Below are 19,561 nucleotides of genomic sequence, written 5' to 3' on the forward strand. Positions count from 1 at the left end.
GCCGTAGATCTACGGGACGGACCCTGAAAGGGTTAAGGATGGCAGGTGTTAGCCAGGGACTATTTAGTCTCTCTGCTGTGAGCTGTTTAGTTTTTTTTTAGCGCAATGCTTGTTAAAGAGGTAGTGGGTTCTTTTTATAAAATTATTAATATATTCATTAGTGTCTGTATATGTTTCAAGCTCATTATGTCAGTTGACATTATTCATAGCTGCTATGAAGTTATTTACAGCCGTTTCGTTATGCAGTCTGAAGGTAACTTTAGTAGTGTCTTGGGGCAGTTTACCTAGGTTGGTTAGGAGAAAGGTAGGGTTGTGGTCTGTGGTGTTGTCTGTGATTATGCCCGATTTAAAAGGGGATATGGTGTTAGTCCAGATGTGGTCCAATAAAGAGATACTATTCTGGGAGATTCTTGTAGGTTTTGATATTGTTGGCAGCAATAAGCAGTTGCTCATAGTGTTTGTGAATTCAGTTACTTGTGGGTCCTGGTCATGTAGTAGATATATGTTGAAATCTCCTGTTAGTAGTAGGTGGTCTTTGTTCATACGTGCATCAGTTATCAAATTCCCAAATTTTTCACTAAAGTGGTAAATATTTGACTGTGGTACTCTGTAATGTTCATGACTGAGGGGTTTTTGCAGGTCTTTTGATTTAAATTTAGATATAATATATTCACCATGCTCATCAATTTTTATTAATTTGGACATCTTTATCATGCTTCTACATTATTTATGTTTTACCTAATATTATTCTGGAATAAATAATAAATAGATAACCTTTATTGATAGTAATAGCATAATTATACATTATTATATAGTGCCTTGAAGCACACCCTGTCATGGTGAATCATCAGCTGAGATACTGCTCATGCTCGCTTCTCCCTCTGCTAGAGCTAGCTCTGCCCACTTTGTAATGATGCCAAATGGTGAATTAAATACGTATAGTAGAAAGAAAAAATAAATAAAAAGGAAACTCCAACTTGATAACTTTGTTTTAATTTGCATAACTCTTACATATTACAGAAAACAATAAAAAAGTACAATACACATACAATATGCTTATTACTTACCTTAAAATATTTGTAGTCTTAATGTAGGGTGAGAGGTGAGTATTTATTGTAGAATGAGGAAGAAGAACAAAGAATGGAAGAAGTACAATCGTTCACAGTAAAAGGGTTAGCTGGTGTGTTCATCTGTGTGATTACAATCTCTTTGTCTCTCATGGCAGCTTAAGAAATGATCAAACTCAGTGAACAAGGTATGTTGATGGTGATAATAACATTTAATAATAATAATAATAATAATAATAATAATAATAATAATAATTCTTTCTTTCAACACACCGGCCGTATCCCACCGAGGTGGGGTGGCCCAAAAGGAAAAACGAAAGATTCTCCTTTCAAACTGAGTAATATATACAGGAGAAGGGGTTACTAGCCCCTTGCTCCCGGCATTTTAGTCGCCTCCTACAACACGCATGGCTTACGGAGGAAGAATTCTGTTCCACTTCCACATGGAGATAAGAGGAAATAAACAAGAACAAGAACTAGAAAGAAAATAGAAGAAAACCCAGAGTGGTATGTATATATACGCTTGTACATGTATGTGTAGTGTGACCTAAGTGTAAGTAGAAGTAGCAAGACGTACCTGAAATCTTGCATGTTTATGAGACAGAAAAAAGGACACCAGCAGTCCTACCATCATGTAAAACAATTACAGGCTTTCGTTTTACACTCACTTGGCAGGACGGTAGTACCTGTCTACCAATCTACTACCTACATAATAATAATAATAATTAATAAATGCTCTGGAGCACTTTACATGGCATATGCATTTTGTATAGGTTTGGTAGCCGACATTTAAAGCACTCCAGAGTGATTATTATTATTACCATCGACATACCTTGTTCTCTGAGTTTAATCATTTCTTAATTAAACTGCCTTGACAGACACCAAGAATATGAACTTCTCTTGTACTTCTTCCACTTTCCTCTTGTTTTTCCTCTTCCAGGTGCTGCTGCACTTCTAACTATTGTGCATCCCATAGTACAAGATAGAGTTAGAAGTGCAGCAGTACTAGAAAGAGGAAAAACATGAGGAAAATGGAAGAAGTACAATAGAAGTTCACAGTAAAGGGGTTAGCTGGTGTGTTTGTCTGTGTGTTTACATTGTCTCTCTTGTGCCAGCTTAATTAAGAAATGATTAAATTCAGTGAACAAGGTATATCAATGATAATAATGATAATAAATAATAATTAACCCTTAGAGGGTTTTCGTCGTACTAGTACGTTTTACGCGTAGGGGTTTTTGACGTACTAGTACTCATAAATTCTAGCGGCCTCAAATCTAGTGGGAGAAAGCTGGTAGGCCTTCATATGAAAGAATGGGTCTATGTGGTCAGTGTGCACAGTCTAAAAAAAATCCTGCAGCACACAGTGCATAATGAGAAAAAAAAAACTTTGACCATTTTTTTTAATAAATCAGCGACTTTGCAGTGTATTTTCGTATGGTATTTATTGTTGTATTCTAGTTTTCTTGGTCTCATTTTATAGAATGGAAGACATATTACAGAAATTGAGATGATTTTGACTGGTTTTACAAAGAAAGGTGCCTTGAAATTGAGCTCAAAGTAGCAGAAATGTTCGATTTTTACCAAACTTCAAAAGTAAACAAATCGTGCCAAGCGTGCAATACACGTCAACTGGTGAGTCTAATATTCTTTCACAAGTGCACCAATAATATTTATACCATTTTTTACACTAATGCAGTAGTCTGCATAACAGTAAATCTTATATTTTTTGTGAAAATAAAAATTCAAAGTGGAAAGCAAAAGAATATAAGAGGGGCCTTGAGACATGACTAATGACTAGAGGAAATGTCATTTTAGTGCCAGGAATGTCTTTCTTGTTTATTCTGGACCCTATTCCGAAATTGGCATCTTTTGAAATTTGTGTGAAATTGGCAAAATTGCTAAATTCTGACCACTGTACTGGATAGTTGAATTTCATAAATGAGTGGTTTCTTGCATCCATTCGATAGAAAAAATGGAGTTCTAGCGAAATATTCATGTTTTTTGTCGACTAGTACAGTGAAATTGGCCGAAAATGGGGCTCAAAGTGGCAAAATCGCCGATGCGTAAACATCGCCGAGACCGCTAACTTTGCGAGAGCATAATTCCGTAAGTTTTCTATCAAATTTCAAACTTTTGGTGTCTATGATCTGGAAAAGATTCTCTATCTTTTCATAAGAGAAAATAATTTTTTTTTTTTTTAAATTTGGCCGACCCTGAGAACGAGTTTCGGAGAGGGCCTGTCGACCCTCAAAGGGTTAATAACAATTGCTCTGAGTGCTTTAAATGTCAGCTACCAAACCTATACGACATATGTATGACATTTAAAGCGCTCCAGGGCAATTATTATTATTTATTATTATTACCACCACTGACATACTTTGTTCAATGAGTTTAATCATTTCTTAAGATGCCACAAGAGAGAGAGAATGTTAACACACAGAAGAACACACCAGCTAACCCCTTTACTGTGAACTTCTTCCATTTTCCTCTTTTTCCTCTTCCAAGTGCTGCTGCATTTCTATCTTGTACTATGGGGTGCACAATAAAGTACAAATTTGTACAAATATGCAGTCTTGGAGACTTTGAGACTCTATTTCTCACTTAATCTTTTCAGTGTCCAGAGGCCAAATTTCAAAGTGTGCACCAGTGTCCAAGAATTTTAAAAAAATAATTTTGTTATTTTTTCTTATGAAATGGTAGAGAATCTTTTTCTGAAGGTCATAAAACAAAAAGTATGAAATTTGATGGAAAATTGACAAAATTATGATCTCGCAAATTTTGATGTGTCAACGATATTTACGCAGCGGCAATTTTGCCAATTTTGACTCCCATTTTAGGCCAATTACATTATTCCAGTCGGCCAAATTCTTAGCTATTTCACTAGTATTACTTCTATTCTATCGATTGAGCACAAGAAATTGCCAAGTCAACTGTTTCAACTACAAAATAAAGTGATCAGAAACTGGTAATTTGGCCAATTTAATGCAAAATTCAAAATATTCCAGTTTCAAAATAGGGTCCAAAATAAACAACGCAGGCATTCCTGACACTAAACTAACATTTCCTCTGTTCATTAGTTATGTTTTCAGGCTTTAGAAATGAATTCCATTTTTATTTTTTATTTACATAATGAATTTTTATTCAAACCAAAAATAGAAGATTTACTGTTATGCAATACTGTAATAATTATATAAATAATATCACCACATCTGTGAACGTACATTAGACCCACCAGCTGGCGTGTATTAGACGTGTGAGGTCATTTGTTTACTCTTGAACATCGGTAAAAATTTAACATTTCTGCTACTTTGAGCTCAGTTTCAAGCCATTTCCGGTACTAAAACCAATCAAAATCATCTCTATTTCTGTAATACATCTTCCATTCTATCAAATGAGACCAAGAAATCGCAAACACAATTATAAGAAACATACGAAAAAACCTGCAAAGTCGCTGTTTTAATCGAAAATTATGAACATAAGAACATAAGAAAGGAGGATCACTGCAGCAGGCCTGTTGGCCCATACTAGGCAGGTCCTTTACATTCCATCCCACAAACAAAACATTTGCCCAACCTAATTTTCAATGCTACCCAAAAAATAAGCTCTGATAACTCGATCCACTCATTTGCAAGTCCCACTCAAATCCAACCCCTCACTCATATATTTATCCAACCTAAATTGGAAACTACCCAAAGTCCTAGCCTCAATAACCCAACTAGGTAGACTGTTCCACTCATCAACTACCCTATTTCCAAACCAATACTTTCCTATGTCCTTTCTAAATCTAAACTTGTCTAATTTAACCCCTTGACTGTTGCAACCCCCAATCCTGAGGTGTCTCCTGGTGTCGCAAAATTTAAAAAAAAAAAAATTGTTTTTTCTTATGAAATGATAGAGAATCTTTTCCCGATTGTAATGACACCAAAAAAAAAAAAAAAATTTGATGGAAAACTGACGGAATTACTCTCTCGCGAAGTTAGCGACCTCGGCAATATTTACAAATCGGCGATTTTGCCCACTTTGAGCCCTATTTTCGGCTAATTCCATTGTTCCAGTCGACCAAAATCGTGGCTATTTCTTTAGAACTCCGTTTTTTCTATCGACTGAGTACAAGAAACTGCCCATTTACCAATTTCAACTACCCAATAACGTGGTCAGAAATTTGCAATTTGGCCAATTTCACGAAAATTAAAAAATATGACAATTTCAAAATAAGGTCCAGAATGAACAATGCAGACATTCCTGGCTCTAAAATAACATTTTCTTTGTTCATCAGTCATGTCTCCAGGCCCCTCTGATATTACTCTTGCTTTCTATTTTGAATTTTTATTCAAACAAAAAATAGAAGATTTACTATTATGCAGACTACTGCAATACTGTAATAATTGTATAAATAACATCAACTCATTCATGACTGCATATTAGAATGGCTAGTTGGACATTTATTGGACAATGACATCATTTGTTTACTTTTGAACATTGGCAAAAATCAAACATTTCCCCTACTTTGAGCTCCATTTCCACGTTCTTTTTATAGTAAAATCAATCAAAATCACTGTATTCCTATAATATGTTTTCCATTCTATCAAATGAGACCAAGAAAACGAGAATACAACCATAAATACTATACGAAAATAGACCACAAATTCGGCATATTAATTAAAAAAAAACGGTCTGAGTTTTTTTTCTCATTATGCACTGCGTGCTCCAGGATTTTTATATGGTGCACACTGACCACACAGACCCATTCTCTCACATGTGGGCCTACCAGCTTTCTCCTTCTTGATTTGAAGCCCCTAGAATTTATGAGTATATATACATCAAACACGATACTTCATAAGACGTATATATACAGCCGCGACAGTTAAAGGGTTAAATCCATCACTGCATCTCAGTTTTTTCTCTCATTATGCACTGTGTGCTGCAGGATTTGTTTTATGTGGTGCACACATACCACATAGACTTGCAGTGGTTCCCAAACTGGGGGTAAATTACCCCCTGGGGGTAATTTAACCATTTTTGGGGGGTAATGGAGGGGTGACAGAAAAAAGTTATGAATTCTGAAAATCAAGAAAACAATGCGGTACCTGGTATGAGGATTATTGTTAACTTTGTCTTAGTATATAAAGTTGTAAAGTAAACCTATTATAAGTAAGTAATAAAGTTAAACCAAATAACAATAAACATCAAAAACTAATATACAGTATTAGAAAAGAAGAAATATATAGCTAAGTGTGTGGAAACCCAAAAGTATTTTGACAAGTATGCTTCAGGACAAAAGTCACTCAGTAGCCCAGATCGACCTGTCCAGTACACGTCACTCACTTCCTGAGGCTGCCTCTATTTCACACTGTCAGTTTATCTGTGAGCATCAGCCGAGGTAGACATAAGCTGGTATGTATGTGTACTGCCCTGTGCAGTATATAGTTAGTATTTACCCACTGTTACTGTGAATTTGTAGCTATTATTAATTTTATATATAATGTATGTGTGGTTCTTACGTTTTCAATGGTTTTGCTAGGATTAGCAGAGTATGCGAGGCTGTATACGTTCACGTTTAGCCATATATATCAATAATAACAACATTTTGTGAAAGGGGTAACATGCTTTATGTGGCATGTTAAATTGGGTAACAAGCTGAAAAAGTTTGGGAACCACTGACAGAGGTATTCTCTCATATCTAGGGCCAAATTTACCGCTCACAGCTTATCAGAGTGAGCTGAGCTCGTGGCGTAGATCTACAGTTTGGACCCTCAACGTAAAGCCGTAGATCTATGGCACGAACCCTGAAAGGGTTAATATATGATAGTGTAAACATGTCATCTGACTTTTATATGTAAAGTGAAAAAAAAAAAAAGGGCTGTTTCACTTTACAGCAATTTTTGTTTTATAGCATTAGCCTGGAATGTAACCTACTGTATAAGCAAAGCCTTCCTGTATGTGACATATGCATATTGTATCTTTTATTGTTTGTTCATGATTATTGCATTTAATATATATACAGTGGAACCTCTGGTCATGAGCACTTCCAAACACTAACAAATTGGTTCGCAACCAAAAAAATTGTTAAATTTTTGCATTCGGTCATGAATACAATCAGGTGCCGCTCCAATTTTCACATTCCACACCATTTTTTCGCATGTGCCAATTTTTTTCCGTTTTCATTTATTTCTTTTATTATTCTTTCTAGTATAATAATTCAAGATTTAGCATCATAAAAGAGTGGGTGGAACTATTTTGGAGTTGGAGAGCCAATCAGGAACCGTCTGCAAACATTTGCTTACAACAGCAGGAATTCCCGAGTCTCGTGATGCGAGGGAATGTACTTTATTATTACACTAATATCAGCGCTATGGCTGATTTACCTATCACAATTGATCTAATATGGCATAAACAATATAAAAAACACAGAAACATGGTAAATACTCTATAATGAATAATATTTGGCATAATACTGAGCAGTCTGGTATTGCCTCTGACTTCCACCTGTATGGAAAACCTGTGTACATACTATCACCAATACATAACTATATAGCTACTCAAACTAGTGTAGTGCATTGCTTCAATGATCCGCTCTATTAATGGAGAATGAAAAGTTCTCATAAAATTTTCCATTATCATAAGCACAAAACATTTTTAGCTACACATATTATCAAACAAGCTACTATTACTTCTTACCAACTTTAAATGATAATTCATCTGCTTCAACACCCTCGTAATCATAAAGCGCTCTGACTGGCACACCTGGCTTGTTGGGGTCGACCATTCGATCACTGTAATCCCACTCATCATCGTCCCCACTTACACCATTGCTGCAAGTATGAACACAATAAAAATGTTGCTGAAATTTAAAGTATTTAAACTGGCTAAGAGGAAGATTTTAAGACATTCAATATATGTAAGCATAAAAATTATAAAAAAAAAAAAAAAAGCACAGAGCAATCAAGCACAATCTCAATAAAATGGTAATGCTTACTTTATTTTTTTAAGACATGCATGGCTTGCGGAGGAATAATTCTAACCCACTTCTCCATGGGAATAATGCATATTTATCCAGTTCTTATTTGCTGTTCCATTACAGAGCACACCCAAGGATATGGCATTACCAACTGAGAGAAGAATGATCAACCAAGTTTAAGTAAAAAATTCTGACTATACAGACCCAAGATCAATCCAGAAATTAAAGGAACAGGCAGAATTAAAAACCTGAGTGCTAAAATGAGTCAGAAAGTACCTGAATGAAAGAAGGCAGAAAGGACGAGATATCAGAATGGAAGAGTAATGAGTGAGGTTCTGCAGGGATTAGTACTAGGACACTACTGTTCCCAATGTATGTTAATGACCTACCAGAGGAGATTGAGCACTCTCTCTCTCTCTGCAGATGATATGAAACTAATGAGAAGAGTAAGAACAGGAAAGGATTATTAAAAACTACAGGAAAACCTCAATAGACTAGATTTGGTCAAATAAATTGTTTCCCATATTCAACCTGAACAAATGCAAGGTTTGCGAAGAAGAGGGCGAGGGCAGACAAAAAAGAGTATAGCATGGGCCGAGAAAGGCGAAAAGGAAATAGTGGTAAGTAAAACACCAAGCATAATGTCAGAAATACACACAAACCATATAGCATCAGTGGTGTATATAAGACTGGCAAAACTCAGAATAGCATTTAGGAACTTGAATAGTGAATCCTTCAGAACCTAGTATATGACACATGTTAGGCCAATCACTGAGCACATGGAGCCCACACCTGGTCAAGAATGTGAAGAAACTGGAAAAGGCCCAAAGATTTGGAACAAAGCTAGTATCAGAACCGAGAGGATTGCACAAATTGGAAAGGTTGAAGGAACAGAGCTTGATGAGCTGAGAGGAGAGGACAACAAGGTGAGATATGATTGGAAGGGAAGCACAGAGGCTACAGACATCACTCAGAGAGAAAGACCTCAGGTGAGCATAGTGTCTAGCATATTGCCATAGGCTCAGATCAACTGAATAACCCCTACAGCCAAAGCTCTTCTGGCAAATCTAAGTGAAGTCTTCAGGAATCTCAATAGTCATTCATGATCTTTACACAACATGTCAGGCTTATCTTAACCCTTAAACAGTCCAAGCGTATATATACATTCTTACGCGTAGTGCCCCAAACGTATATATACGTTTTATTTTTCCTGCCTTCAAATTTGGCACAATTGGCCTGAGATGCCTTGTCAGCATAGAGTGGGCCCTAACACTCAGTGTGCACGGTATTAAAAAAATCTGGGACCACTTAGTACCTTGTGGGAGTGCCAGTAAAACTGAGCGCCAGCAAGAGCAAACAGTGCAGCAAATACCAAAGATTCACTGAAAGTCATGTTAACCCCAAGTTCAGGGTCTGTCTATCTCTGTCTACCTCTGTCTCTGTCTATCTGTCTCTGTCTTTGTCTATCTCTGTATCTCTTTCAATCTCTCTCTCTTTCTGTCTATCTCTGTCTCACAGGTACATATAAATAAAAGTATACATAGTGTAAATTACCTAGGATAACCCAAAAAATCCAGACAAAGTGCTATACTCTGCTTGAAGATGAGAGTAAACGTGATGACGACGCAGTCTTGTGGCTCTCTCTGAGACAGAGAGCTAGACGGATAGACAGATAGACAGGGAGCTTGACAGACAGACAAATAAACAGACATGTTTGTGTACCAGTGAAAACAAAGTGAGGGCAATGCTCATCAAATATCACATCTAATCTTTTCTTATCAGCTGCACCCTCCCTCACCCTCATGTATGCTCATCAAACATCAGCTCTTATCAATTATCTCATCTTATCATGTCACTGTCAGGGGTGGACTTTGTTTTTCATGCATCAAAGGAACTTATTACCTATTACAGTGGACCCCCGGTTAACGATATTTTTTCACTCCAGAAGTATGTTCAGGTGCCAGTACTGACCGAATTTGTTCCCATAAGAAATATTGTGAAGTAGATTAGTCCATTTCAGACCTCCAAACATACACGTACAAACGCACTTACATAATTGGTCGCATTCGGAGGTAATCGTTATGCGGGGGTCCACTGTATTATTATTACGTATTATTCTTCTCCTCCTCCTCCTTCTCTTCCTCCCCCTCCTCCTCCTTCATCTCCTCCTCCTCTTCATCTTTCTACTACTCCTCTTCCTCCTCCTCCTCATTGTTATTATATACTTCCACATATCCAAAACATTGCTGGGACATATAAATACTTTGTATATACGTATTTCAAGACAATAGTAAATGGCTAAGGCAGGTGTAAATGTCCACCTGTAAGTGTGTTTCTGACAATTTGAGTACCTAATACAGTGGACCCTCGCCTAACGTTGGCATCACATAACGTCAAATCCGCCTAACGATACATTTTAACGCAAAAATTTTGCCTCACCTAGCGTTAAAAAACTCGCTCGATGCGATTCGTCCGAGACGCGTCCATGTGCGGCCTGAGCCAGCCTCACTTGTTCCACCGGTGGCATTGTTTACAAGCCAGGGTGGCCAGTTGCATGCATACATTCGATACATTTTGTATTATTCCATTGTTTATAGTGCTTGTAACTGCTAAATAAGCTACCATGGGCCCAAAGCTTCTAGTGCCAACCCTGTGGTAAAAAGGGTGATAAATACTATCAATCCACAGTCAGCTGCTGCTGCACCACAGTCAGCTGTTGCTGGATCAGTCAGCTGTTGCTGGACCAGTCAGCTGCTGCTGCATCAGTCAGCTGTTGCTGCACCACAGTCAGCTGCTCCTGGACCAGTCAGCTCCTACTGGACCAGTCAGCTGTTGCTGGATCAGTCAGCTGCTACTGGACCAGTCAGCTGTTGCTGGACCAGTCAGCTGCTGCTGCTGCACCACGGTCAGCTGTTGCTGGACCAGTCAGCTGCTGCTGCACCACGGTCGGCTGTTGCTGGACCAGTCGGCTGCTGCTGCACCATGGTCAGCTGTTGCTGGACCAGTCAGCTGCTGCTGCACCGTGGTCTGCTGCTGGACCAGTCTGCTGTTGCTGGATCAGTCAGCTGCTGCTGCACCACGGTCAGCTGTTGCTGGATCAGTCAGTTGCTGGACCAGTCAGCTGTTGCTGGATCAGTCAGCTGCTGCTGCACCACAGTCAGCTGCTGTTGCACCACCATCAGCTGTTTCTGAACAACATGACTCGTCCCGAACCTGTCCGTCTAGCCTGAACGTCTCAGCTGCCTTGCTGTCATTGTTTACAAGCCAGGTTGGCCGGTTGCATGCATACATTCAATACATTTTGTATTATTCCATTATTTATAGTGCTTGTAACTGCTAAATAAGTCACCATGGGCCCAAAAGAAAGCTTCTAGTGCCAACCCTGTGGTAAAAAGGGTGATAAATACTATCGTTCCACAGTCAGCTGCTGCTGCACCACGGTCAGCTGTTGCTGAACCAGTCAGCTGTTGCTGCACCACGGTCAGCTGTTGCTGGATCAGTCAGCTGTTGCTGGACCAGTCAGCTGTTGCTGGATCAGTCAGCTGTTGCTGCACCACAGTCAGCTGTTGCTGGATCAGTCAGCTGTTGCTGCACCATGGTCAGCTGTTGCTGGACCAGTCAGCTGTTGCTGGATCAGTCAGCTGTTGCTGCACCACAGTCAGCTGTTGCTGGACCAGTCAGCTGTTGCTGGATCAGTCAGCTGCTGCTGCACCATGGTCAGATGCTGCTGGATCAGTCAGCTGGTGCTGCACCACGGTCAGCTGTTGCTGGACCAGTCAGCTGTTGTTGGATCAGTCAACTGTTGCTGCACCACAGTCAGCTGTTGCTGGACCAGTCAGCTGTTGCTGCACCATGGTCAGCTGTTGCTGGACCAGTCAGCTGTTGCTGGATCAGTCAGCTGTTGCTGGATCAGTCAGCTGTTGCTGGACCAGTCAGCTGCTGCTGCACCATGGTCAGATGCTGCTGGATCAGGCAGCTGGTGCTGCACCACGGTCAGCTGTTGCTGGACCAGTCAGTTGCTGGACCAGTCAGCTGTTGCTGGACCAGTCAGCTGCTGCTGCACCACGGTCAGCTGCTGTTGCACCACCATCAGCTGTTTCTGAACATGACTCGTCCCGAACCTGTCCGCCTAGCCTGAACGTCTCGGCTGCCTTGCTGTCACTGTTTACAAGCCAGGGTGGCCGGTTGCATGCATACATTCGATACATTTTGTATTATTCCATTATTTATAGTGCTTGTAACTGCTAAATAAGTCACCATGGGCCCAAAGAAAGCTTCTAGTGCCAACCCTGTGGTAAAAAGGGTGATAAATACTATCGTTCCACAGTCAGCTGCTGCTGCACCATGGTCAGCTGTTGCTGGACCAGTCAGCTGTTGCTGGATCAGTCAGCTGTTGCTGCACCACGGTCAGCTGTTGCTGGACCAGTCAGCTGTTGCTTCATCAGTCAGCTGTTGCCGCACCCCGGTCAGCTGTTGCTGGACCAGTCAGCTGTTGCTGGATCAGTCAGCTGCTGCTGCACCACAGTCAGCTGTTGCTGGACCAGTCAACTGCTGCTGCACCACAGTCAGCTGCTGCTGGACCACAGTCAGCTATTGCTTCACCACAGTCAGCTGTTGCTGCACCACCATCAGCTGTACTACTCAAAGATGTGGAGTGTTGTTGGTGTGGCTTAACGTGAAACAATTACCGAGAAACGATTAACCCCAGAGGGTTAGCCACCCAGGATAACCCAAGAAAGTCAGTGCATCATCGAGGACTGTAACTTATTTCCATTGGGGTCCTTAATCTTGTCCCCCAGGATGTGACCCACAACAGTCAACTAACACCCAGGTGAACAGGAAAAAATACCTGGAACTAGTGCTCATATTGGTGAATTTAAGGCAAGCAAAGGTTGCTTTGAGAGATTTAAGAATTGTAGTGGCATACACAGTGCAATAAGGTATGGCGAAGCTGAAAAATTTATCCCCCAACAAGTGTTCAATTGTGACGAAACAGGCCTGTTCTGGAAGAAAATGCCAAACAGGACCTACATTACTCAGGAGGAAAAGGCACTCCCAGGACACAAGCCTATGAAAGACAGACTAACTCTCATGTTTTGTTGCAATGCTAGTGGAGATTGCAAAGTGAAGTCTTTACTGGTGTATCACTATGAAAATCCCAGTGTGTTCAAGAAAAACAGTGTCTCATCACTCATCAATACTCTTCAATAAAGGCAAGTGTCATTTTAACATTTATTTATGTAGTTATTGTGCATGTCTTATTGTTTTCTTTGTAGGGAAATGTATGTTTCATGAAAAAAAAAAATTTTTTTTAATACTTTTGGCTGTCTGGAACGGATTAATCAGATTTCCATTATTTCTTATGGGGAAAATTAACTCGGCTAACCATAATTTCGGCTAACGATGAGCTCTCAGGAACGGATTAATATCGTTAGGCGAGGGTCCACTGTACTAGTGTCAGAACAAGGATTGGTTATAAAATGACAAGAACTACTACAAATTGTAATTATCAGAACATAAAAATTACATAAAATATGAAAAATAGAAAAAAAGGTATATCGGCAACACTTCTGCAAGTGGCAGGACTCGATGTTGCTGTCACATGAGCATCCAGTGCCAACTTCTCGGCCTCATATCTCGGTAAGTACTGACCCTAAAATTTTTTTTATTCTAAAATACGTAAAAAAATGTGCTCTATTTTTTCTATAAAAAAAAAAATTTACAAAATATTCGGGGAGCTGCGCGAGCGAATGTATACATATATACGTTTGGACCGTTTAAGGGTTAAGAGTATTCAGCACCAATATGAAATCCACACTTTAAGAAATATCAAGAAACTGAAAAAAGTATAGAAGAATGCAACAAGGTTAGTTCTAGAGCTAAGGGAGAGGCTAACAGAACTGAATCTAATGACAAAATTTTGCCAAATTTTGCTTTTCTAAGCATGGGTCCTAAGAAAGTGCAGTAAGTGTAAAGGACAGTGCTAAGAAGAGAAAGAGGATGATTTCCATGGACTTAAAGCATGAAATCATAGATAAACAAGAGAGGTGTCCAGGTTTTGGGTTGAAGGGGAAGTGGGGGAGGGGAGATGGCTCGTAACTCAATTGTTGGCTCATAACTCAGAGTAAAAAATCGACGGCTTGTATCTCAAAAAACTCGTATGTTGGGACACTCATAAGTCAAGGTTCCACTGTACAGTTCACTCATTACTTACCTTAACCCTTAAACGGTCCAAACGTATATATACGTTTTTTCAACATCTGAAAGTATGTAAAAAATGTAGATCTTCTTTTTTGTTTTACATTTGAAAACGTGTAAAAAAAACTTATCTACTTTTTTTTGTTATATTTGAAAATATGTAAAAAAAAAAGTAATCTACTTTTGTAGCACTACGAATTTGAACGTCGATCTGTTTGGACTGTTTAAGGGTTAAAATATTTGTAGTCTTAATGTAGGGTCGGAGGTGAGTGAACAAGATAAAAAGAATAAATGTGAGAGAGAGAGAGAGAGAATGAGTACATGAGAGAGGACAGGCATGGAGTTATGTAAACAAACCAGGTGAACACGTCTCGTTTGTATACAAGTTACAGTGTGTACAAGTTGTCTCTACGTTGATACAGTGGAATAAATAAAGAAGAACACTCCCATTCTCATGTAACACTATTTTCAGAAGAAATGACGCTCTGAGTGAAAGCATACGAAAGGAATAATTTTCTACAGTTACCCCTAGTAACACATTTTCTCATGTGTTGGACTAGAGAAAACGTTATTCTTGCAGTCATTCGTAAAAGCTGTCTGGCTACCACATCTCATATTTAAGTTTATTTATTCTACTGTGGGGTGCATTTATCATCTTTATATGTTACGTATCATGTTTATTATATAATTTTGAAAAAATATCATTGATGGATTAATGAAAATGTGTATATTAATGTAATAAATGACAAGAAGAAGAAGAAGAAGAAGAAGAAGAAGAAGAAGAAGAAGAAGAAGAAGAAGAAGAAGAAGAAGAAGAAGAAGAAGAAGAAGAAGAAGAAGAAGAAGAAGAAGAAGAAGAAGAAGAAGAAGAAGAAGAAGAAGAAGAAGAAGAAGAAGAAGAAGAAGAAGAAGAAGAAGAAGAAGAAGAAGAAGAAGAAGAAGAAGAAGAAGAAGAAGAAGACCTAATACCTAATAATAATAATATGTAATAATATGTTCCCTTGAGGCATGAAAACAGTTCACACCATGACAGTGACAAGATAAGGGGAGATAACATCTGATAAGAGCTGACCTTTGATGAGCGTAAACGAGGGTGGAGGGAGGGGGGCAGCTGTCCATCTGTCAAGAGCGAGGAGGAGGAGGAGGAGGAGGAAGAGGAGGAGGAAGAGGAGGAGGAAGAGGAGGAGGAAGAGGAGGAAGAAGAAGAAGAAGAAGAAGAAGAAGAGGAGGAGGAAGAGGAGGAAGAAGAAGAAGAAGAAGAGGAGGAGGAGGAAGAAGAGGAGGAGGAGGAGGAACAGGAGGAGGAGGAGGAGGAACATTTGTCTGTCTGTCTATTTGTCTGTCTGCCAAACTCCCTGTCTATCCGTCTAGCTCTGTCTCAGAGAGAGCCACAAGACTGTGTCATCATCACCTTTACTCACATCTTCAAGCAGAGTATAGCACTTTGTCTGGATTTTTTGGGTTATCCTAGGTAATTTACACTATGTATAGTTGTATTTATGTGTACCTGTGAGACAGAGATAGACAGAGAGAGAGAAAGAGAGACAGATTGAAAGAGATAGAATGAGGGAGAAAGATAATTAGATAGAATGGAGGGGGAAGCAGCATCCGACCCCATTGTTTTGACAGGCGGGGGGGGAGGGAGTGAGTAATGAGACAATATGTCACTTTGACAGCTGCCCACTCCTGACTCAAAACAATTATAAGCCACACACTCGCACACAAGACAAGCTTGCTGAAGGGTGATAATAGCAGTTTTATGAAAGTATCTAGTGACTATATATGTGTATATATATTATAGAAACCAGAAGCAAGAAGGGAAGGCAGGAATGAAGGAAGGACTAGATGAAAGGAAGGAAAAAAGTAATGAAGGACAGATGAAGGAATGTAGGAAGAGAGGTGGAATGCCCTCCAGGTAGCCTCCAGGAAGGAAAGGAATGAAGGAAATTAGGAAGGAATGATGACACACGACCATTTACCTAGGATAACTACATAACACAACTGCCTGCTAATACTTTGAAGAAAGCTGCTCAGACGAGGTGTTTTGTCTTTGCACATAAAAAAAAAATTCAACAAAAATGCACACACACTGATTTTATGTGTGAGAGTGTAAAACACCATTGTGTATGACACCATGTTTTATGTGTGAGAGTGTAAAACACCACTGTGTATGACACCATGTTTTATGTGTGAGAGTGTAAAACACCACTGTGTATGACACCATGTTTTATGTGTGAGGAGTTTAATGAGACTGTGATCATTATTATTATCATTACTAATATGGCATCTCGAGACATAAGACACTCTTAGTGATTTTAATGTGTACCTGCACGCCAGCACAGTGTGCAAGTTTATTTAGGTGCAGGTATACATAAGTATATTTATCAGAGTATATATAAAATAACTTTTAAAAACACTTGAAATTTTGGAGTTTCCAGACATAATGGAGAGATGTGGTGCTTACAGAGCTCACTGAGAATGTAAACATACCAGGTGGGACGTGGTGACCGTATTAGAAAGTCAGGTGGGGCGAGCCGTATAGTGAGTTTTGGTCGTAATTTGAAATGTCTGTATTAGCGGAATGCCGTAAAGCAAAACGCCATAAAGCGGGGCCCTACTGTATATATTTACACATATAGAGTCACTGGACATGTTCCTAGAAGTGCTGCAGCTTGTGGAAGTCTTTAAAACATGGTATCATGCACAGTGGTGTTTTACACTTCTCACACATTAAACGAGTGTCTTTGCATTTTTGTGGGTGCTTTTTCGTATGTGCAGACATAACCTCTTCTGAGCCTTTCTCTTCATAGTAGGAGGCAGTTGTATTAGACAGTGATCACCAGGCCTCAGACGAGAGGGTTGCTGTTGTTAATTTGGTGGGCAGTTTTCTATTGCAGGTGTTGTTACTTAAGAACATAAGAAAGGAGGAACACTTTAGCAGGCCTGTTGGCTCATACTAGACAGGTCTTTCACAATCCATCCCACTAACAGAATATTTGCCCAACCCAATTTTCAATTCTACCCAAGCAATAAGCTTTGATAATTCTATAAACTCAATATTATTTGTTTGAAGACAGAGAAACAAAATTCCACATATGGTGGTTTCTGGTCCTCATCTTATACATATAAGCATTGAGCATGGAAATGTCCAGAAGATGGAAAAAAAGTTTTATGTACCACTTAGCTCAGTGGTGATCACTTAGCTCAGTGATGACCTGTACTTAGCTCAGTGAGGACGTGTTTAGTGTACTCCCTGTGGACTGAACCAAGATGCCCTCCAGTGAGCAACTTTACCAGCAGCTTAAGGAGGAATTGAGGGTAGTGAAGCTAGAGATACAGTGATTGATGGAGGAAAACAAGAGGATTTGTAGTAGTCCTGTTGTGAGTCCTCAGGTCAAGAAGGGAACCTGGGCAGTGGCCGGACAGCATGGAACGAAGTTGAAGATCAAGAAGACAAATGGAGAGCTAGAAACAAAGAAGAAGACAGAGACTACTATGGAAACATCGAATACATTCTCCATGCTACCCGATGAATGAGAGTTGAATACTGGGAATGTCACGGCGAACAACACCAAGGAAGGTAAAAACATTGTTGTTGGGGATAGCCAGGTTAGGTACATGGATAGGGACTTCTGCTTGCAGGACACTAAAACAACATTTTCTCTGTTCATTAATCATGTGCCCAGGCCTCTCCTATATTACACTTGCCTTTTATTTTTTAATTTATAATCACACAAAAATAAAAAATTTATTCTATTTCTCAAATAAAATATAACTGGGAATGATTGGTCATGGTTTACAGTGTCCCAATAATTGAATCAGACCTTTAAAAACTCATAAAACAGACTAGGAGGTGTAAGAGGGCCTTACCCATCCTTGGGAAAATTGGAAAAAATCAAATATTTCCTCTAGTTTGAGCTCAATTTCATGTTACCTTTAGTCCTGAAACCAACCAGAATCATCTGTTTCAGTAGTATGCCTTCCATTATATCAAATGATACAAAGAAACAGCCAATAAAACCTATCCAAGAAAACATCTCAAATTCACTATTTTAATCCATACACAGTTTTGCTTTTCCCATGTTGGACAGGATTTCTTTTTACACCATGTGGGACAGGAATTATTTTTACACCATGTGGGACAGGAATTCTTTTTACACCATGTGGGACAGGGATTCTTTTTACACCATGTGGGACAGGGATTTTTTTTACACCATGTGGGACAGTACACAGACCATTCTTTCATATCAAGGCCAAAATTCACCACTCACAGCTTATCTGAGTGAGCCAAGATCATGACAGAATTATGTGATGGACCCTGACCTCAATGACAGTTTTACATGATGGCCACTGAAAGGGTTGAGTTTAAAATGCCCAGGGCAAGTGAGAATCGGTACTAGGTATTATATATACTTGAGTATAATACAAACTCAAACCACTAAACAGAAGAGGAATGTGAAGGACTTCAGTAATAATGTAAGGAGTACTCAGTATTACTTTCAGGATTTGTTACTTTCACAATACGGAGAAATTTTCATTTCATGGACAAACCCTGATACTTATTTTCTCACTTCCTCTCCATTAATTTTGATGTCTGCTGTTCTCAGCACTAATAGATAATATAATGGTGTCATAATGGTGGCTCAGTTGGTAGTGTACTTAGATAAGAACATAAGGATGGAGGAACACTGCAGAAGGCCTACTGGACTATACAAAGCACATCCTTATCAAAACCATCCCTTCCCAAAGTTACCCAAGAATTAACTCCCATACTCATGACACCAATCAAACCCAGCCCCTCCCACTCATATATTTGTCCAATCTCTTCTTAAACCTACCCAGAGTAATAGCCTGGACACATGAGTCTCCACGGTTCAATCCCCAGTATGGGTGGAAACACTGGGCATGTTTCCTTACACCTACTGCCTCTGTTCACCTAGCAGTTAAGTAGATACCTGGTTGTTACCCAAAACATGTGGGCTGCATCCTATGGGTGGTAGTACAGTGGACCCCCGAGTTTCATGATCAATCCGTTCCAGAGAGCCAGCCGAAGGTCGAAATTCACGAAACGCGAATTCATTTTCCCCATAAGAAATAATGGAAATAAAATTAATCCGTTCCAGACACCCAAAAATATTAAAATAAATTTTTTTTTTTTTTCAAATTAAATAAAGATTTACATAACAAAAACAATCAGAAATCAAGTACACGCTAGATAACAGGGATATCTTGCTACTCCTACTTACACTTTGGTCACACTTCACAGACACGCACATGCATATATATATATATATATATACATACATCTAGGTTTTTCTCCTTTTTCTAAATAGCTCTT

At 39.2% G+C, this 19,561-nt stretch overlaps 1 protein-coding gene across 9 annotated transcripts in view; it reads right to left on the reverse strand.

Moving 5' to 3' along the window:
* The window catches only part of Synd (protein kinase C and casein kinase substrate in neurons protein Synd), a 798,660-nt gene that overhangs the window by 15,153 nt on the left and 763,946 nt on the right, over positions 1–19,561 (reverse strand). For all 9 annotated transcript variants that reach the window (XM_070088932.1, XM_070088933.1, XM_070088931.1 and 6 more), the window contains one exon: positions 7,746–7,879. In XM_070088932.1, coding sequence (XP_069945033.1) covers positions 7,746–7,879 — 134 coding nt within the window. The remainder of the gene's footprint in view (positions 1–7,745; positions 7,880–19,561) is intronic.

The sequence above is a fragment of the Cherax quadricarinatus genome, chromosome 26 (genome assembly GCF_038502225.1).
Source record: "Cherax quadricarinatus isolate ZL_2023a chromosome 26, ASM3850222v1, whole genome shotgun sequence".
NCBI lineage: Eukaryota > Metazoa > Arthropoda > Malacostraca > Decapoda > Parastacidae > Cherax > Cherax quadricarinatus.